This window comes from Anopheles maculipalpis, chromosome X, assembly GCF_943734695.1.
Source record: "Anopheles maculipalpis chromosome X, idAnoMacuDA_375_x, whole genome shotgun sequence".
Classification (NCBI taxonomy): domain Eukaryota; kingdom Metazoa; phylum Arthropoda; class Insecta; order Diptera; family Culicidae; genus Anopheles; species Anopheles maculipalpis.
Window position 1 is genome coordinate 3,371,236 of NC_064870.1, and position 20,667 is coordinate 3,391,902.

General features: G+C 43.5%; 2 protein-coding genes across 2 annotated transcripts in view; both read right to left on the reverse strand.

The window, feature by feature from the left end:
* Nucleotides 1–20,514, reverse strand: part of LOC126558163 (uncharacterized) — a 481,612-nt gene extending 461,098 nt beyond the window's left edge. Inside the window, exons 1-2 of the mRNA XM_050214165.1 lie at nt 20,452–20,514; nt 20,065–20,375 (exon numbers count right to left, since the gene is read on the reverse strand). Of these exons, the coding sequence (XP_050070122.1) occupies nt 20,067–20,375; nt 20,452–20,514 (372 nt within the window). The 3' untranslated portion in view covers nt 20,065–20,066. The remainder of the gene's footprint in view (nt 1–20,064; nt 20,376–20,451) is intronic.
* The window catches only part of LOC126561177 (uncharacterized), a 408,397-nt gene that overhangs the window by 315,182 nt on the left and 72,548 nt on the right, over nt 1–20,667 (reverse strand). The gene's annotated exons all lie outside the window — the stretch shown is intronic.

The following is a 20,667-nucleotide window of genomic DNA, read 5'->3' on the forward strand; positions in this document are numbered from 1 at the left end:
CAGCTTTTGGTCACCAAAAGTTAACCCTTTCTTCCTTTTGGAGGTTAGAGCTTGTCTGTGTATGTGTGTTTGTGTGTGGAAAGGGGTGGAAAAAAATTGGGGATGCTCGGCTGTAAACTAGCGATCTGCAGCTTTAGATAAAATAGAAGACGGACGAAATACGCACAGTGAAAAATCGATTTTCCACAATCGAAACCAGATGTGACCAGGGAAGGGAAAATCGCGAAAAACTGCAACGGAACGGGGGAATGCGAAAACGAACGAAATTTAGAAGCAAACAAAAAAAAAACGCAGACACACACGCACACGACTAATGTAACGCTGATATCCAGCTCCCGAACCAACAGATCACAAGCACTCTGTCTCTCCCTCTCTCTCTCACGCACTCGGGATGCGGAAACTGTTCGGGAAATTTAAAATCGTTTATCCAATTATTTTGTCTCTTCATTTCTTTGCGCTCTTGTGCTATTCTTTTTTTGTTTGTATTATTGTTATATTTTTCTTTCCTTTTTGAGTGTTTTGCTACCTCACCTCACTTACCCCATCTTGTGGTGACTGGTTCTGGAGTAAGCTTACCCTGTTGTTTTTTTTTTCTTTCTATTTTACACTCAGTTTTTCCCACGGAGGACGGAAAAATCGAGTAGAACATAAACGTACACACAGCCAAAACAGGAAAACGATACTTCCCGATCTCTTGTAGAGAGATCGCACCCATGAGGGGAAGGGAGTAAGAGGGAGCGGAGGGAGCTCATTTTCCCATCGAAATCAAGAAAACTGCGACTAAACAAAAGGAAAAGGCAAGGCCAAAACCGTCCACATCATGGTTTGGATTTTTTGTCAAACGAATTTAATCCAAAACCAATCGGAAACGCTGCTCCTCCCCCCCCCCCCCCCCGCCCAAACAAACCACATTTTATTTTTCTTTGTGAATGTGTATGTTTTCTTCCTTTTTTCTTCTGAGTAGTCCATCAATTAGGAACTATAGGAACCGCTGAACATGACGACATGACATTAACCACTCTTCGCAATCGCTACGGTATGGGTGGTGTTAGGAGGGCAGATTGGGTGGGGGGGAAGGAAGGAGTAAGTGAAAGGGGAAGCTAATTTTACGGCACAGGAAGAACAAGAGAAATGCTATTTCCGTTTTTAAAAACAATGGCACGAAATGGTATCGATTACAGGAACACAGTGAGACAAAGGGAGTGTGTGTGTGTGTGTGAGAGAGAGAGAGAGAGAAAGAGAATAGGAAGTACTTTTTTTGCTTTGTACTATTTTTTTATAATTAATGAACATGATTTATCAGGTTCATTCTCAAAAGCAAACCAAAAAAAAAGTTTTGTCTCATTTTTATTGGTATTCTTTCTTTGTGTGTGTGGAAAACTGGTGGGGAAACAAAATGGCTGAATGATAGCAACAACAGCAACAACACCAAACCCCTCGAATGATGCACGAGAACAAAGTGTATGGGAGCCCGATTGGTTATTAACTATTTATTGTCACATTGTTGTTGCTGTAACATTTTATTATGACGTAAAACAAACCGCACACACACACATGCACACGTACATCAACTCTTCACAAAGCCACAACCACTTCCTGGTAATGAACACGATAGATGACGGTTGGCTTTGTTGGGAGCCTTTGTTATGTGTCCACGCCGACAGCTCGATTTTCCACCCGAAAGGAGTGAAGGAGGAGGTGGGAGGGGTGGGGTTTGGTGTGGAAGAAGGTGGAAAGGGAGGGGTTGGGATTTTTAAATGCGCTCGCAACTCCGAAACGCACCATAAATATGTAATTCAATTTATTCATTTTCACAACTTTCCATCACAGCGATCACATTATACGGCACCCCGCCCACCCCTTTCACCTTCCCTCGACAATCCCCAGCGCGACCCAGTGCCACTCTTTTTTAAAGAAGGTTGATAAGAAAAAAGAAACATAAAATTAGCAGAAATAAACAGAATAGTAACCAAAAAAAAAGACAAAGAGAGAGAGAGAGAGAAAGCATTCGCTTCGAGCACGAGTGTTCATTATCACAGTGCAAAGTGAGCAACTTTGAACAAATGTGTGGTTAAAATTATGTTTCGTTTCAAGTGTATTTGAATTACGTTTTGTTACCGCATTGTATAAAAGAAAAAAATATAAATAATTCCATGGAAGACAGCTGTTATAAGTGCCCATAGTTAGCAAGAAAAAAGTGTCAAAGATGGACAAAAATTATATAATTTTAATTTTATTTAGTGCTACCTTTAAGTGTTGTATTTTCACCACTACTTGGAGATGGTTTTATGAAAAATCTCAAGGCATTTTATCCATGTTCTACCTGATCCCGCTGATGTTTGCTGATGTCTCATTGCAGGTAGTTGGCTGGGTTGCGGTTTGTGCGTGCCTCAAGGGTGTACTTGTTTATAATTGAAGCAACTTTTTCTCAACGAAAGACAAATCTTTTCAGTGGAAAGAATGCGCAGCGGCTACTAATTGACCGTATCTCGTGCAGTCGATGCTCTTTGCAATGTTCCATTTAACCGGGAGTTCGGTCTAATAGACGTTCTTCGCTGAAAAAGTAAGGTCCTGGACAGTTTTCCTGGTAAAATCTAGAGTTTTTATTTATCTTACCTAGTGTTAGATCCAGTCGCTCTACCGTAAGATCCTAGTTGGCTCTCCTGAGATGAGCCATGTCATCTTTTTTGCGCCAAAGCCCATTGCTTCTTCTTGGTTTAACGATCATCTAAGATCACGCCGGCCTAATATTTCAGGTCCTTTTCGATTTTACTAGCTCAAATATGATATTCATGCTTTTCTGACGCTTCTGTACCCGCCAAACGCTCAATGTGCCGAACTAGCCAAAAAAAAAAAAAAAGCTTACAAAGAGCTGCGAAAAAACATTCATTCACTTCGAACACCCGCTACTAAGCTTCCCACCCTTGCTGCTTTTCTTTTTCCACAACCCATCTTTTCCAAAGATTTTCACAATCTCAAAAGGGAATTGTCTTGCTGGATTTTCCGCTATTTTTTGTCATTATTGTCATTCTTCGTTTCTTCCAATTTCATTCCTTTTCTTTGCCGTTCTTTCATTCGTATATTCGCGTATATTTATTTCTTATTTGGTGTTTTTTTTTTATTCGAAAGCTAAAATCTGCCCGTGCTGCACAGAAAAACAGAAGGAAAAAAATATCAGCAAACAAGTGCATTGCGCAAAATGAAAACCAACAGCGAGAAGAGAAAAAAAAAGCACACACCATTGGCGCAATGGCATTTAAATAAAATCTTCTTAAGCGAAATGTGTGTGCGTCTGTTGCTTGGAGTTTTTTTTTCTCTCTCCCCGGAAAAGAATTTTTGCCGGAAATGGTTGGCTTCGGGAAGCTCGGGAGCTACCGGAAGCGAATCGTCGCATCATCGCGCTCAACGCCCGATTGGCAAAAGGATCGCGGCAGATCGCGGTGCCGTTTCGTTGCTGTTTTTTGTTTTGGTGTATGTATTTTGCCGTTAAAAAAATAAAAACGAGAGCAAAACAAAATAATTCTACACACACAAGGTGGACAAGAGGGAACATAATCTGACTAAAAAGAAAATTTGCTACGACATCGCGAAACATCGCGCTTTGTGGAGCGTTTCTTTTTTCTTCTGGATGGTTACTTATTATGCTTCGTGCACTGCTAGGTTGCGCCAAAAGGTATCTTCAAGGTCCATGTTTCTGTGCCCGCTTTTTCGTGTCTTTTCTTTGCTTTCCCCTTCCCCGTGGGCCCGTTCTGTGTCGCCTGTGTTGCAACCTATTCTTTAAAGCGCCTTTCGTGTGCGGTGAGAGCAAATAAAAAAAGGGGATTCTTTCTTCCCGGTCATGGAACGGACCGGACGGGACGAGTGCACCCGATATAGAAAGCAACGGTACGGGTAAGAAATATTAAACATTCATTCATCTTCCATGCAAACCCCATAAAGGATGTCAACGAATCAGAAAGGAAGCAGCAAAAAAGGGAGGACTTTTGTGATTTTTTTTTTAATGGCGCGTTGTCGCAAGATCTTTGGAAGGAAATCATTCGCGAGAAATAATACCATGCGCCTCCATTCAATTGCGCTCGTGTGGACCAAACCGCTGTGGTCTTGACAAAGCGAGCGAAAAAGCTCCGAACGGGCTGCAAAGTGTGAAAGTGTCAAAGCAATGCTCTAATTTAGTAGAACATGTTCACTGCTGCCTCACTGTTAAGGAAAGGTGAAGCAGAAAGCCCTCACTGCAGCTTAGATGGACTGAAATTCCAATCGATTAGAGCAGAACGCGAGTGCTACGCTCCCTTACGATGGTGCTTTTGCCGTCTGCATCTTGGCCGCTTTTACTGCACAGCGGGTGTTTTAATCACATTTGTAACGAAATCACGCCCAACAGCGCTCAGCAAACATCAGATCGGTTGTGTTGAGTTTGAAAAAAAAAACAGAATAATGCAACACGTTGCAAACCCCGTTTACGGTCGGCTCATTGACCCGTTAAAGAAGGCAGGTGTGACCTAAATTAGGGGTTGATTATTTCTTTTCCCTTTTTGTTCCTTCTTTCAAATGGTTTTTTTTTACACTGCCTTGCGCTTAATTAAATATTTATTTGTGTCCTTTTTCACAACACTCCACCTCTCTTAATAGACCATCAGTTTTTTTTTCATTTTGAACTCACTTTACACTCTTCTTGCGAAGAAAAGGATTCACTAAAAAATAGGAACTCTCTCTACAAAAGGTGTTAGCCAATGCTTCGCGTATTTGTTATTTCATCTTCGTCTTGCTTGGCCTGCTGACGGTGGAGCACGTCGAGTTGGCATGACCAGGTCTCCGATCTCCGATGTTCAGGAAACTCCATCCACAACCCCGTTTGATCCATCCAACGAGCTCGTTGTACTGCTCTACGCCTCGTGCCGTTCGGGACGCTACCGAGCACCTTCCTGGTGGGGACATGAGTCCGTCTCACCACCCTGAAGTCAATGAACGGGTGGTGCGTAGGGATTGCATTTTCTCCAACAACTTCAGCTCGAAAAATTTCGTAACACTGTAACAAAATCTGTCAAAAAGAGCGCAAGTCTACAGAAGAATTATCGGGACAGGATTTTATGGGCAGCAGTCAGACCTGTGATGGCCCGAAAGATGGCGTACCAAAGAATTTAGTTGGTGGTTTTAGCCGGCCAATCAGTTGGTTGCCCTTAGAGACAGTGTGCTCTAGCTCGACGAGGAAGATGGTCTTTTCTTCAAGGACTCTCCTAACTCCTAACCACCCCCGAATCTACCTCTGAAGCACCCCCGAAGGAGCATGGGCGATGGTGGCGACCTCCAGGGGTCTCGCCGTCCAGAGATGCATCGTGGACCGGGGGGCCTTGCCGAAGAGAGAAGCTTTACCGATCAGAGGACCTCACGGTTAGGAATCGACTGGCAACGTAATAGCACATCCCAACAGTTGCACAGGAAGGCCAAGCGCCTGGAGCTTGGCTGCTAAAGGCATCTTCAATATCCCAAGTACACCATCCGGCATCGAAGCTTCTATGACAGAGGCTGACGGTTGAATCGGATTCCGAAAGCAAATGCCCGTGTTGTTGCTCGAGACAGCAGCGAGAAGAGGTTCGTACACTAGAAGCTCGTGTACCTTAGCGCAGGCACGAAACAAAGTAATGCCACGGTAGTTCCTACTCACATCTCTCTCGGCTCAATATCCAGTCGATAATTCCAAGGGTACAACATTAAATGTAAAAATAATATGATACACAGGTTACCCTAAATATTCGGCTCTATTTGGCTTACTACACTTGTCTAGATCAGCACTCTTGTATCAGATCTTGCATAAAGTAGATTTTAGCGAGCCAGCTACGATACGGTTTGATTGCCTTTGTTCGTGTCCGCACGAGTGTCGCACAGCGCCACAAAATTAGCCATAATTGCAATCCCTGCCTGATCGTCTCACAACGGTTCTAGGTTTTATACGTTCGTTTTATTGGGAGAAAATTTGATTGGAAATATTGAAGCAAAAGCAATCATGGTCTAGCGGCACTAACCGGTAGCTGCGTATCTACAAGAAAAACGAGATGAAAACGAAAGAAAGAAGAAAACACTACTACCCCAACTGCACTCATCGCCTGAAAGCTTGCATTAAGCGCATTACTCAGCGAGTTCTTCGGAACGTTTCGGGGAGGGGAAAGAAATGCAAATAAAATAAAAATAACTTATTACGGGCGAAACACTTCAACGCGAATGGTCAGCCAGCGGCCAATCTGTATGCAAGCGGGCCTGTTCGCTGGGCGGCGCAAAAGGGGGAATCCAAAAAAGGAAAAAAGTAGCAGTAACCAAACCTAGATGACCGAGCTGCGCAGATGGCTAGAGCTTGCATTCGTGCTACGCTTGTTGTCGAACCCGGCGAAGCAACACGAGCGCAAGGAGGCAAGCAAGATAATGGTTCTGATAAAAATAAAGCACACAAGAAGTATGGTGCAACTACGGACCGGCGGAAGGGTAGAAGGGGTTGGCAGTGAGGGGGGGATTGTTGAACAAGACGAGGAAAAAAATAAATAAATCATCGATGGAATTTCAACGCAGGGCAAGGTCGAGCACGGGATGAGTAATTCCGTGGATTATGATGATGGGTTCTTTCATTTCTTACTCCCCCTGCTTCCTTCCCTCCCCCATCCTCATCAGTTCGCTTGCCACCATTAAATCCCCTCCTCCCCCCCCCCTCCATTTGCAATTGTTGCCATCGTCACCATCGTGGTGATAAAGGAGAGTTCGAGAGAAGCAGCAACGAAACAAAAAAAACCCGTAACCCACTTTGGAACGGGGCTTTGGAACAGACAAACAAGCCCAGACGTTAGGCGCGTAACGCGTAACAGCGAAGGAGCCGCGTGAATGGCGGAACGACATCGCTGCTAATGATAATGATGAGCCATCATCCATCAGCGTAAAAAAGCTGCAAAACTGGGAGAGCTCCATTACTTTCGCCTGCTTTATGATGCTCGGCGAGGCCGCGACAGAAGCCGCGTACACTACTTCATCGTACCGTTTCAATTTCACTCCCGCTTCCCCTCCCCCCTCCTCCCTGCATTTCAAAAGGGGGGGGGGGGGGGGTGTGTCAGCAATCCTCCAATCCCCTTTCGAATGACGACCAAACGTGGACACGTAAAGTGGCCACCGGCATACGGGGTGTAAGAAAATTAAATTCCACCTCCAAAAAAAACAAAATGGAGTGGGGTAGAGGGTGGTAACCCTTTTACCCCGTTCGACAAAATCGTTGGGGGGTCTTCGGCAGTATTTGAACACTGCTAAGTGCTCTTGTAGAACATCGACCGGAACTTACCCCAAAAACGAAGAAGAAGAAGAAGAAGAAAGAAAATTCACCCCCCCCCCATTTCGATAAAAAAAATAAACAAAAGAGAAAAGCGAACGAAAAATAAATAACAACAGATTATTTTATTACACAATTTCCATCGGCTTTTGGTCAAAAAGCTTTTCCAGGCTTTGGGTGCATTTTTGCAAATGATTTCTCGTTTTCCACTGGTTTTCTTGTTTTTAACGGCTCACCCATCGTGCCCTTAAACTTTTGCAATAAAAAAAAAACATGGATTAACCGAGCCACGTGTACTCCACTATGGGCAACTTACGAGAAGAAATTCATAAATTCAATTACTCGCAATAATTATTTATTTTGCTGCTGTTTCTATATTGCAGAAATGCTCCAGAGCATTTGAGGTTGATCATCCAATTGGGAAGATCGAATAAAAATTTAAAAAATAATAATTTTATTCACCATATTTGTTCGAAAATTCCCAGAGTGACATTGGCGAGGCGCGCGAGATGTTCTCATACATTTTCCATGATTTGGAGCAGCTCCCGTCTAGCCTCACTTTGTGTGTGTGGGTGTGTGTGTGTGTGTGTGCGTAGATATATTATTTTAATTTGACGACTACTTACCTGACAACGTGTTTGTTGGGCTAGAATGCGAGAACGGAGAAGAGCCCATGAAAAAAAGGGAATTGTTGAGAATAAAACGCTACTAAATCCATTGAACCCCTAGCGCAATTAAATACAGCCTGCACGGTTAAACATATTATGGCGCAGTTATTTTTTTTTTCATCTTACTTTCGGGCTCCCTTTCCACCTTGCTCTCCTTTTCCTACACAAGACGAGGGAAAACAAGATTTAAGGGAGGCGTAACCTTAAGGATAAATGTGCCTCTCATGGCCCAATTTTATTCTATTTAGTTACTGTTAGCTACATCACACTTACTTCACACCATGATAAAAAGCTTGCTAATGCCATTTTTTGTTTGTGTGAGGGTGCATGTATGCTTAATAGAAAATATTCGGGGTATCTAATTTTCCCAACAGGAACAGCAGGACTGGGCCTACAAATTTTAAATTACCAATATTTCATTGAGTCACGAATTTTCCTGCCTTGCTAGCTACCCCACCACGAGGAAAAACCCCTTTTCCATCTTCAGTAAAGCTCACCCTCCCCCCCCCTTCTCTTCTTTTTCTTCTTCTTTTCCCTGGTCAAAATGACAAAAGGGGTTGCATCTGGCCGAAGCCCTTTCAAACCATCCCGTCATCAGCCGATTGACGTTTGAAGCTATTTAAAACAATTTAGATCACAAAAATGGGAAAAGATGTTGTTTTCCCTGTCCCAAGCGAGCGAGCGAGTTTGCTTTCTTGCTGTTCCACTTTATAGCGACACAAAAGTTCCTGCATTTTTCTTTTTTTGCTTCCTGGAAGTTGCCAACAAATTTTCACTTCGCACTCAAGACAGGTGGTGCAATTTAAAGGAAAGGTGGTACATGTTCGTTCGACGCTTTTGTGCTGACTAAACGGAGGACAGAGAAGAGGAGGAAGCAGAAAAGTGGTTAATAGTCCGGTCCACATAAGGCAAGGTGGCAGCTGGGTCTGAACAAATCCGCGACCGGCCCCCAAAAGTCGAGTGTGATGGTGTTTTGGGGCACTAAATTAAGGCTAACCGTTGCTTTTATTTCTCCCTTTTTTTTTAATATAGAGAGAAAGAGAGTGAAAGAGGGCATCTGGGAAGAGGTGCAAGCGAAAACAAAAAGAAGAAATTTAGCGTGACGTGACGGCAGGAAAGTGTTGCTGATGTCTTGCCTTTTATTACGCTTCTGTGAAGGTGGTTGAAAGTTTTGTTTTATTTTACGTTTTTTACTTCCATTTCACTTTTTGTATCATTTTCATCAGCTACCTGGGACGCACCTTTTTAACGCACCATCCTCGGGAAAATGGAACGGTGTGGAGCATCAAATGGGATGGAAAATTTCACGTATTCAGCTCAGGAAAAATCGCCTTTTCCCATGCCAAGAAAGCAAAGTATTCGTCTTGCGAAGGTGTTTCGAATAGACTTCGCGACTATGGCGGAGATTATAACAACATTCCTTATTTGGTGTCTGCGTGTGTAAGAAAGTGAGGGAAAGAAGGTAAAGGGAAGAGGCCGAGGAGGGGGGTGTGGCAAAGGGATTCGATAACTTTAGAGCTGCCAGGGGGTTTAAAACGAGCACGATTCAAGAGGAAACTGACAGCCGTTTTCGGTTGGTTAGGTTTTTCTCGCTAATTATGCATGCCTAATGGACTAGTGTGCACGTGTTGATATGACTGCACGATGCGTCCGGATGTGGGTTCCAGGGTTAGCAGGGACAGGAATAAAAAAATTATTAAATTAAATCTAAAAGCAACCAATACGATCAGGCCTTTCTATTGGGATAGCAAAACAATATAAGCAGAAGGAGTCTGACCTTCAAGAAATCAGACTGCGTTATAGAAAAGGAAGAAAGTTTTACCAGAATTACCTACTAGAAGTCCTCTTGCGAATAGTATTTTGTATCAAAATGTTAAAACTATGGGATAGTGAATTGATGCCTCTGGATCGAAATCTCGGCATTCTCACATACAAGACGGGAGATATATGGTCGAGTTCATCAACTACCGGAACGCCTACGTATATCCAGACACTTTTCAATCATCAATTTCCTCCAAATCTTGGGCAAGATAGCAGAGCAGCCGTAGAATCTCTCCATCGATTTAAAAAACACAACATATGACAGATTAGCCAAGGTAACGACCTACTAGGTCAAGCCGACCATCTAATGGCTTATTAAACTTATCGGTACCACGTAGTCGGATATCCAGAATATTGGTCCTACCATGTGAAGACTGGCGGCACCTGGAACCCTCTCTGGGGCTTTTGCCGGACATTCATAATCCCTGTACTTGCTTATGACTCTGAAACGTGGACTCTGGTCACAATCATCGTGATGTAGGATTATTAGAAGAACCAGCGACGAATCGTGACGAATAACCTCACAATTATGAGTCCAATAAAACTCCTAGGGTGAGCTCCTCAACATAAGCTGGAGGCGAATAGCGAATCCGCAGTCCACATGAACAGAGGCTGATTCGTAGATATTTATCGATCGACAACATTGTGATACTGTTGTCAATGTAAAACGTCAAGCATACAACACCCTAAACCCTCAAACCGTCAACATGAGTAGGGAAGGGTCGTTATTTAGACTGAAAGCGATTAATGTGCAACACAACCCAGGTCAGGTTTAGTTGGCGAAGCTTTTATTTTCCACCGGTAAAAATAAACAAAATAAATGACTTCCGAAACCCTTCTTTCCCTTTCCACCCCCTTTCCCATTTTACCCTTACCACCACGCCTAACTGTTGTATCCTGCTTGTCTATGTTTTTCCAGTCCTAATTGATCGGTGGTGGCTCAATATGCAACCCCATCAATCACTCTAATCACGTGCGCAAACGCATTTAACTGAAGCTGACATATGATTTCATTACCCTCAGTTCTTTTCTTCCTCCCGCTTTACTTCTACAGCCCAACATCCTTTGCCACCTGCCTTAACGCTCTTATCAGGACGATTACATTCAGCTACGGTAGATTGGAAACACAAGAGCCACCATTTGCTTTCCCACCCGCTCACACCGAACGGGTATGGCATTATTTATGCATTTTCATCACACTGTAGCAACTACGACCCGATGTCTTCGGCCCAAGCACCAGGCAAGATATCGTCGAACGTCGAACGATGGGTGGTTCATTTAAAAATAAATTTATGATCGAAACCGTGAACCTGACCAGAAGTGGGTTGTGAGCTAACGGCGTAGAGGGTAGGTAAGAAAAGGAGGTACAAGCTACATCCGGTAATCAACATGCTGCGGGGTAATGTTTTGCAGTGGAGGGGAGGCGAAACACTTCTGGTACAGCAAAAGGTGGGAATGCAGTGCAAAACACCAATCGAAGTGGCTAAACAGTACAGCAGCTAACGTGACCCAAGAAACATTTTTTTTTTTTGGCTTTTGGATATAAAAATATTTGATTCTAGTTTTATCGTGGAATCTGCTCATAAACCATTGGTCATATTGGTAAAAAAAGGTATGTTAAAGATTATTAGATAGTTGATCTTTTTTTTTTTTTAGTCATAAAGGACGGCCAGGCCGTATTGCTAGATGGTTGATTATTAAAATTAAAACTTTCGTTATCAGGATAAAAGTAGTATAAGTAATTAAAGTGAAGGAAGCCAGAAATGTTAGGCCGAGCTCTTCTTCTCTCTACGTTTTACAGCGATAAAAGAAGAAGCCTCACTCTATTTCCGACTATTACGGAAAATCCTATTTCTGACAGCTAATTTTTGCTGATTCTAGGATTCTAATTGCCCGCCGCACATCGGAACCGATTAAGAGTTAAGCTTGCGGAATTGCTTAATTATAGTTTTGAGAATCATTTTATCCGAATGCAGCTATTCTAGGTTGCTGTTCTTCTCAGAGCACCAGCTCTGGGGGCTAGTAACGTTGGAATGCATTATGCCATATTTAAAAACAAAACCAATGCGATAAAAACTTAACTAACTCGTCTAATCTCCATTGATATTGCCTGGGCTTCAAGTTGTTTTAATGTTTTGATTTATCGATTCAACGAAGAAAAGTTTGGATGGAAAATGGAATAGGGAAGTTAATATCTTTCTCTAGTAAAAGCTCTCTCAGTACCGGAGTCTAGAACACTATCTTCGAAAGTGTTGTGTAGATTCTGCCTTGAAAAGTGCGAAAAAAGCTGTTGTTTTATTTGTTGTTTTATCAGAAATTCTAGTCTTAACACGTCTTGCAAGAACCGTGACAAAACTCAAAATGTTACTTGGGGATACACGCTTTTTTTTCATGCCGGTATGCATCGAATTCAGCTCGATACGTACGAGTTTAAAATCGTGTGTGTGTGTGTGTGTGTGTGTGTGTGTGTGAGTGTATAGCAGAAAGGAGATAGAAAGGGGCTTTGGAGGTTGGTGCCGGTGGGAAGGAATTGCAAAAGAAAAGATTGAGGAACAGTATGGGCAATAAATTTCATTTTATACCGCACTCAAGACGGTTTGTATCCAGCCCGGCCAAGACAACGACGCTGCCAGGATAATATGTTTGACGGAAAGGATACATTCGCATAAATTGTGCCACACGGAACTGTCCTGAGCATATAGCGATGCAATGCTGCTGCTAACTGTTTGCCGAGGCACAAGAAAAGCACAAGCGTACGAACCGATCTCGAGGAAAAATGAAAGAAAGACGATCGCAAATGGTGGTAGCATGATGTAGATTAATGTGATTGACACTGCTCAACTGTACGGGCAGCTAAATAGGATGGTGGCAAAGAAACTTCCCAAATGCAAGACAGCGGGACACGTTGTTTTGCTGGCTTTATTGCACTTGGCTGCCTGGCTTTCAATTATCCTCCCGTGGGCCCAAACCTTACAATATAGATAGACGGCACAGAAGTACAATCGTTGCCTGTAGTGCAAAAGTAAAAACACACACACACACGCCCACTCACACAAACAACTCGTTCATTTCTCCCGCCCTTATCTCGCACCTTCTCCCAATCACAGGCCTTTGCCGCTCGCTTTTCACTCAATTTAAAGCACGTGCGAGCGTGCGAGCGGAGTGGCAGCGTTAAATGTGATCATTTGTTCGAAATTCGATTGCTACGAGCAAACAATCGATCTCGATTAGCTGATAGAAAGTCAGCCTCGTTAAGGTAGGTAATTTATGGTTTGCCATAAAATGCTGTAAAAGTGCGATAAGAATGGTGGTGCTGCGCCACCGCCGGCTTGCAAATGGAAGCTGGAAAATTGCTGGTGAAATGGTAGGAGATGAAGGAGGAGGTGGATGAGGTTAATGTTGGTTCATTGAAAACATATTGCATGAATATCAATATTGAGTGTTTTCCATTTTCTTGTGTCAAAGTGCATTCAAGTTCACTAGCTGATATGGCTATACTCACGTGAGTGTGCTGCGCTATGAAATCGCTAATACGATTATAGGTAGCACAAAAACACGAAAAAAGTAGTTTATTTAATCAAACAGAACAAGCCTGGCCGTATTGCGTTCAAAACAGTAAATAGAAATAAATAAATAGCAAATAAACCATGAAGTACCGGGCGCCTCCATCATAATCACATTTGCACAGAATACATTCATAAGTCTATAATGTCTATCTGTTTGTGTGTTTGTGTGTGTGTGTGTGTGTGCGTAAATTTTAAAAATTAAAACCATTCAATCTGCCCATTCCTTTAGGTGTTAGTTGCAAAAACTCTCTCACACACACACACTACTACTAACAATATTATGCACAGAAATAAAAACGAACCTCCATTTATCTACTCTTCGCTTCAGGATCATAAATCTAGTTCAATTTTCAAAAAAAAAACACACAAAAAATGGTGCTGCAACGTATTTGAAAGGTGCGAAAATATGTGTGTGTGCGTGTTTTGTTTTATCTGTTTTGGAATTTTACACTTCCTTCCTCTCGCCTGTCCTGCTCCCACCGGCCCCATCCATCACTCCTAAGGAATTAGTCAGACACGAACACACACCATCCATATGTGGCGCGAATCGATTTCAGCAGCTCATTGGTAACTCACCATATAAACACGCACACACACACACACGCTGACAGCCCAACCCCACATGCTCCCATCCCCGGAGCCGGAGTGTTAAAGGGATTTATGAAATACGAGAAATCTCATTTATAATCACGCTGCCCCCGTATCGAACTGCTGTCATCGGTTCACGTGTGGTTGCGTGTTTTGTGCATTTGACACGAGACAGTGGCCCTCGAGTGGTGTCCGTTTTGAAAAAGGGGTTACCATTTTTCTCGGATTGATGGGCTTTATTATGGGTAAGTGCAGCTACTCATCAAACCGGTTTTGGTAGTCCAGTGTTCGCCCTAGAAAATAATTCCAAGGCGTGGATTCGAACCCACGTTTTAGCAGTAGACAGAAGCGCACACCTTTACAATCACTGCCACGGCACTCGTTTGGCAAACCGGTGCTAGTTTTCCCTTTTTAATAACAATTTCCCCCATCTCTTATCGTTCGATTGATACTTTTCTTTTCCTTTTTGTAGCATTGTAAACTACCTCCGGCGCTTGTCGTCTAGCCCTGATTGTCCGTAGCGAAAGCTCATTGTCTTCATTCAATGGATTTTAAGATGCATAATGTTCTTCAGGATTTTCTGCTGCTTTTGCAACGTTTGTTGCATTCAACTTAATACTTGGTTTTTCTTCTAGAAGAGCTTGCCATTCGATGTCCACTATATTACCTCGCTCGCTCGTTTATTTCGCCTCCAGCTACCACGAAAATCTACGTCTTTCGCAACACATTTCGTATCGCTGACCACGCCAACCATTTTTCCCCTCACTTTGTATTCATACCTAATTTCATATGTTTATGTTTATCCCCATTACCCAACCATCGGACACGGTGCGTCGTGCGTCACCGGCACAATTGACACTTGCCGCGAGCAGTGTCCCAGTGCCCGGTTCTCACGACTCACAGACGGTCGGTGTGGAGCCGGTTTGCTTAAGTGTGCAATTGGTGGTGCAATTTTCGGGAAGGCAAAAAGCGACCCGAAGGCAACGATTCCTCTTTCCGCCCCAGCGCAATCCGATTTCCACAAGCCACAAGCAGCGAAAGAAACGGAAGGAAGAAAACACATTTATACATATATTTGTGCGTGTTCACGCTCCGGTGACGTACACACATAAATTTCGAGCATTCGGGACATAGTCGGAATTTTAAACTGTCAGAAACCATTTCCGCCTCCATTTTTGCTTTCCGCTCTGTGTTTTGTTTTTTCGGCCGTCGTTTTTCATTTTTAGTTTTCGGACCTTTTCGGGCTGTTTGAGTAGGATCGCAGCAGGAAAGCAGGTGTGAGGAGACAAGAAATGGACAGGAGAAGGTTATGCGCTTTGCAGTAGTTTGGGTGCCGTTACATAATTATGGTTAATCAATTGGAACCGTACTTTACACGGTTTGTTGCTTTGCTATGGTGTTAGCACTAAAAGATTTTTTCCTCTTTTGTTATTTTCTTCTCATTCTTGCTTATCTTGTTTCCTCCGTGTTTGTGGTTATTGTTTTTCTTTTTTCAACTATCCACACACACACACGCAAGCTGCTGGAGCGGATAAGTTATGTCGAATTTTTTTTTTTTTTTTGTCGGTTTCTTACACAATCCAATAACACTTTTGCGTGTTTCGCTCACCAAATTTTCCGACCGACGGTGTGTTAATTTCGTATTTGGCTCACATATCGTACCGTTTTTTCTTCTTTTCTTTTTTTTTTTGTTTCGCATCGTACCGGTTGCTTTCGGCAGGACTCCCGGTATCCGCAACCGGTCGCAAACATTCTTTCCCGGCCCGGCCCGTGCGGTACGTGAGCTGGAAAAGGATGTCCTCGACGTCGTCCACCGTGGAAAGCTGAGATACGCACCATTTCCCCCCCCCCCTTCCCCTGCTCTGTAGCACCATCCAAAAGGGTCGCTTCGTTTATTTAAATGTGTACCACCCGCTCGTTCTGAGGAAGGATTTTTTTTATGTGCGTGTGAGCATGTTTTTATTCTTTATTATTGGTTGCTGTTCATAATCGCATCGCATTAGCAGTGCCTTGCCTAAAGGAGCAGCTCTTGTAATGGAATTTTTATTATGCTTCCTTCTTTTTTACCCTCTATTTTCATCTCTCTCTCTCACACACACAACAGTATCCACACAGAACCAGTGAACATTGTTTTAATCAACTGCAGTAAAAGATATTATCATATCACCGAACGTAAATACATGATACTGCTAATCGATCGATTTGCATACACACGTACGCTACAGACGCTAGGAGAAAATCGAATTTACTCCAAAACCACACTCGTAACCGTACCATATCTTTAATGGTATTATTGAGGATACACACATATACTCCCCCTTCGCTTTGTAGTAGCATTTCACAAAGAGTCCTTGTGTCGTAGATTGAGCAAAAGCACATTAAGAGTTTCCCATTTAAATATAATGTTTATGTAGCGTGCATCAACATTTAATAGCTAATTGGGTTTGTTTTGCTTCTCCTGGTAGACAAAGCATTTCTTGTCAAAGCAAGCCATAGCAGCACTCCGAAAGAATCGACCAACCATCTTGGAGAAGCATCTAAAGATGTTAAATTAGATTTGTTTTAAATTTTGACCTATGCATATCATCCAATAAACATAAGACCTTCTGATCGACTAGAAGGACTTAAAAGCAGTTGATACTTGTAATTGACGGATCTGTACGTCCTCTGGATGTTGCGTGCCATAAATCTAGGGATCCTACCAGTGGATCCACGTGTTTGCTAAGCTTAGACGAGTGTCCCTTTTCTAGATGGACTACACAGAAGAAGTATTTTAACCGCGGACCAAAATTCAGCCAACGACGATTTTTCCAAACTCTTCCGACGAGGTGGAAGTTGGCTTCAGTTGACTTCCAGGCGTTCCCAGCTTTGCTCATGTCGGACAGATTAACTTGTTCGATCTCTTGTAGAAGCATCTTAAGGTACTAGAGCAGATTTTCGTATTTCATAAGATTCTAAACGGTCACCCAACAGATCGGCGAGGTATCAACAAGTCTAATAAGCCATTCGATGGCTTGAGAAGAGCAGTTCTGCACTTGGAATTGATCCGAAAACCTGGACGTCCACTCTTGTTACTACCAGAAGATTGTGCTTTTCTAAGATAGATCTCCCGATAAAAAGTCCCCATTCCGATTCCAGGACTGGATCTTGGATCTCCTAATGCGTGTTCTTCTATTAAGCACTTCCGAAATCTAAACTTCCAAGTAATCTGCAAACATTCTTGAACGACTTCCTGTGCTAACTTGGAATACATTCTTCTACAATGCTACAAACATTTTTAACAAAAGAGTGTTCAAAAACCCCTGCATATAAGGTCTAGAAGAGAAAAAAGCAGCTCCGGGAGGTGGGAGGGTCAAATACGTTGAGAGCAGAACCGATTCCAAACTCCCAAAAACCCTAACGTGTCGGAATAGAAAATTCTCGGTCCCCATTCATGTGTGGTGTAGCGTACAAATTTTGGATAATTCGCTCAAATTCCTCACTATCTGAAAAGCATGTAGACCATGGGACCAGGGAGTTGAAAAATGCAACTCCACCTAAGGTGCGTAACTCTGTGCGGTGAAGGGAAGGGGGAGGGACGAGGTGGGAAGGTATAGGAGAGACAAAATTCCTGCGGATTGTGTTGAAGCAAAAAGCACTTTAGACATGCGGTTTTTTTACCATTGTGCCTCGCTTTACATTGGGGACAGTTTGTTTTCTCTCCTTACCGAGACTCCCATCACTTCCGCGCTACCCCGGCCAACCAGCTTGCACTGGACAAGTGAAGAACTGTAGTGTTTTGCTAGTGTACGCAAGCTTTATGACGTTTATGTCCTGGTTCGCTTTTTTTTTCGGATGGCGTGCAGAAATTAAAGGCCTTCCCTTTTGTTGTGGAAAGCGTAACAGTACAGCAATTTCAAATCGTAAAGCGAATTGCTTTACACACTGATGCACACAATTACTCTGCACGAGTGAGTGTGTGTGTGTGTGTGTGTGCGTTCCTTTTTTCGTTTTTGGGTTGGCTCTCGCGCGATGTACAGCCATATTGAATTTTTAGTTGGCGTGGCCAGGCTTCCTCAAACAGAACGCAGGAACGCGGGAAGCGGCTTAGTGTAGTCAGCACAGAAAAGCGTTATTAAAACTGTCACTAATAATTTTTTCCTCTTTTTTTCTAAAGTATTTTCCTTCGAAAAAAAGAAGTTTCAGGCAGCTTTAGATGGTCAATTTGTACGCTGAACAAATGGCATCCTTTTTGTTTTTTTTTTCTCTTTCTTTGAGAACCAAGTACAATGATGGAATGCTTTGTGTGCGTTTCTTAATAGAGGGAAGTGGTCTTATGACCCCCTCCCCCTGGGAAGGCAATCAAACGCACCCACCGTATGAATGGCTTTAGAAGCAGCTCTGCAAGAGAAAGCAGCACAACAAAAGCAAACAATGGCGTCCAATGTTTTTTTCTTCGGGTGGAAAGCGAACTTCCACCTGGGATGGGAAGTAATTTTTATTACAAATGTTTCACTCAGCGACTCACTCAATCAGATTTAGTTTGGTAATATTTTTTTTTTGTTGTACGTTTCCCGAAACCCTGAGGCGCCACGTCGGAGAGTACATGGGAGAATTTGGGCGCAAAATCCAACACCTTCAAAAGCGCACCAGGAGGTCAATCAATCCTCAATCACGGTGGACAATAGGATTTATCCAGAGTTACCTAGGGATGCACGGGCGAGAAATTGGACTGGTGAGGCAATTTATGTACACTGCCGTTGTCGATTTTTCACATCGAGGATGCTTTTCCCAGTTCTCGAACTCTCACCGGATGAAGCATGGCCGAAGTTCATCAAAACATATGGCAACCCTTACAGGCAGTTTATATAAATTTCCTTTACGACCTGCTGCTGTTTTTCGGTATTCGATGAAGTATCGACTCAAGACGGTAGCAGCACATCAAACCAAGCTGGCACACGGTACGCGTAAAGCCGAAGCCAGAGAATTGTCTAAACAAAGGAAAAGCTGCACCGGTAGTTTAACTGGCCAGGCTGGCTGCCGGGGGAGGGGCGAAAACTCCAACGCTACAATGTAACGTACAATTAAACTTAAGTCATATATTTCAGTCTCGTTGTGCACGCACACACACACGCCCACGGATACCCGTAGAAGACTCACGGCACTGGAAAGTCTTCACATAAACACCATCAGCCGGAGCCCGAATGTTTTTTGTAGAATTTGCCGAAGGAAATATGGCTTCCCGAAGTACACGGCACCGGTGAACGTTACCGGATGACCAACTGGACCGCGATGATTGGTTTGTTTTCTTCTTCGACAAAATGGTGGCACATCCGGTGTTACGCCACACCGTAACAACGCTGTTGGCGAGAAATTATAAGCGAACGCGCAGAGCAAAAAAGTGCAAACAAAATATTGCGTGGAACGATTCGGTGCTTGGTGTGATGGGCTAGCGTGCGAGACTCTGGGGCAGAAACAGCGAGGACCATGCCCGCCATGTTTTTTTTATAAGACGATCCCGAAGCTGGTCTGAGCTGATGAGAGCGACATCATTAGTGTGTAGCTCCGAATGCTCAGAAGCTTACCGAGAGGATCGAGAAAAATCATAAGGATTTAATGACGCAAAACCTAAATTGTGGTCTTGCTAATTGATGTACAGGTGGCGTTTACTGATAAGAAATTGCACCTCCAATATCGTTTAAATCCGCACTCTCTTCTTGTTGACCCTCGGACCTCAGAGGTCATGCAGGTCGTCTAATGAAGACTAGCGCCGCTGTTGTCTCCTGCAGTTGATATCTGCAACAACTGTCTGATTTGGACTGCCTGGACAGTTGGACTAACTGTCTAACTACATGGTACCACAAAATGACACCTAAAAAGCTACATCCGATGCCGACTTAATCCAGAAAATCCTCATACTAATATACTCTCTTCGAAAAAGTACAAATTAAATTAAATTTGTCCAGCAACTTTTCGTTCTGTCCAAATCCATACATTTCGCCAGCAACTCCATTAGACCAATGTTTAAGCCATTCGATATCCGGCATGGCTCTAACAGGTCGTTAAGCGAAGAAATAGAAGAAGTTCAAAAATTAACCTTACACCTCTTTATTGTCTTCCCTGCGCCCAACGCCCTAAACACCTCTAATATGTTCCGCTCGGGGCGGCTCCACTGGCGGCCTGCAACGCCGACAGTGCGGCCAGTCCCTGCTGCAGTACGGCCGATCCGCACATTTTGTACTGCCAGACCTGTTGGTGCGTTGCCAAGCCGGCACCGCACGCGTCCAGCTGCTGGCTTGCCTCCTCTAGTACGGCCGCCACCGCGAGTGCATTCTCCGCCGGCAGGCTGTTGGCACGGTTCGCCAGCACCAGCAGTACCGTCGACTTGTACTGTGCTGCCTGTTCCTCCAGCGTTAGTCCAGCGCCGTTGCTTGATGCATCCGGTTCTTGTGCCTAAATTTGATTGTTAATGTGTGTTAATAATTCTCGAACATTTGAGCCATTTTTGCAAGGAAAGAATCATCCATACCTGAGCAGTCGCCCAAATAGTCACCAAAATGACAGCTACGAACAAGATCGACCGGTGGAACATTCTGCTACTATCGCTAACAAAGCAAACCCGTACGATGCGATGCGAACTTTAAACTTCTACCGCTGTTTTGCTGATGACGGGTACCCCGCGGACGCTTCACTGTTTACGAAACTTTGCCAGCCAACACTGTCTGACTCCCTGTGCGGACGAGAT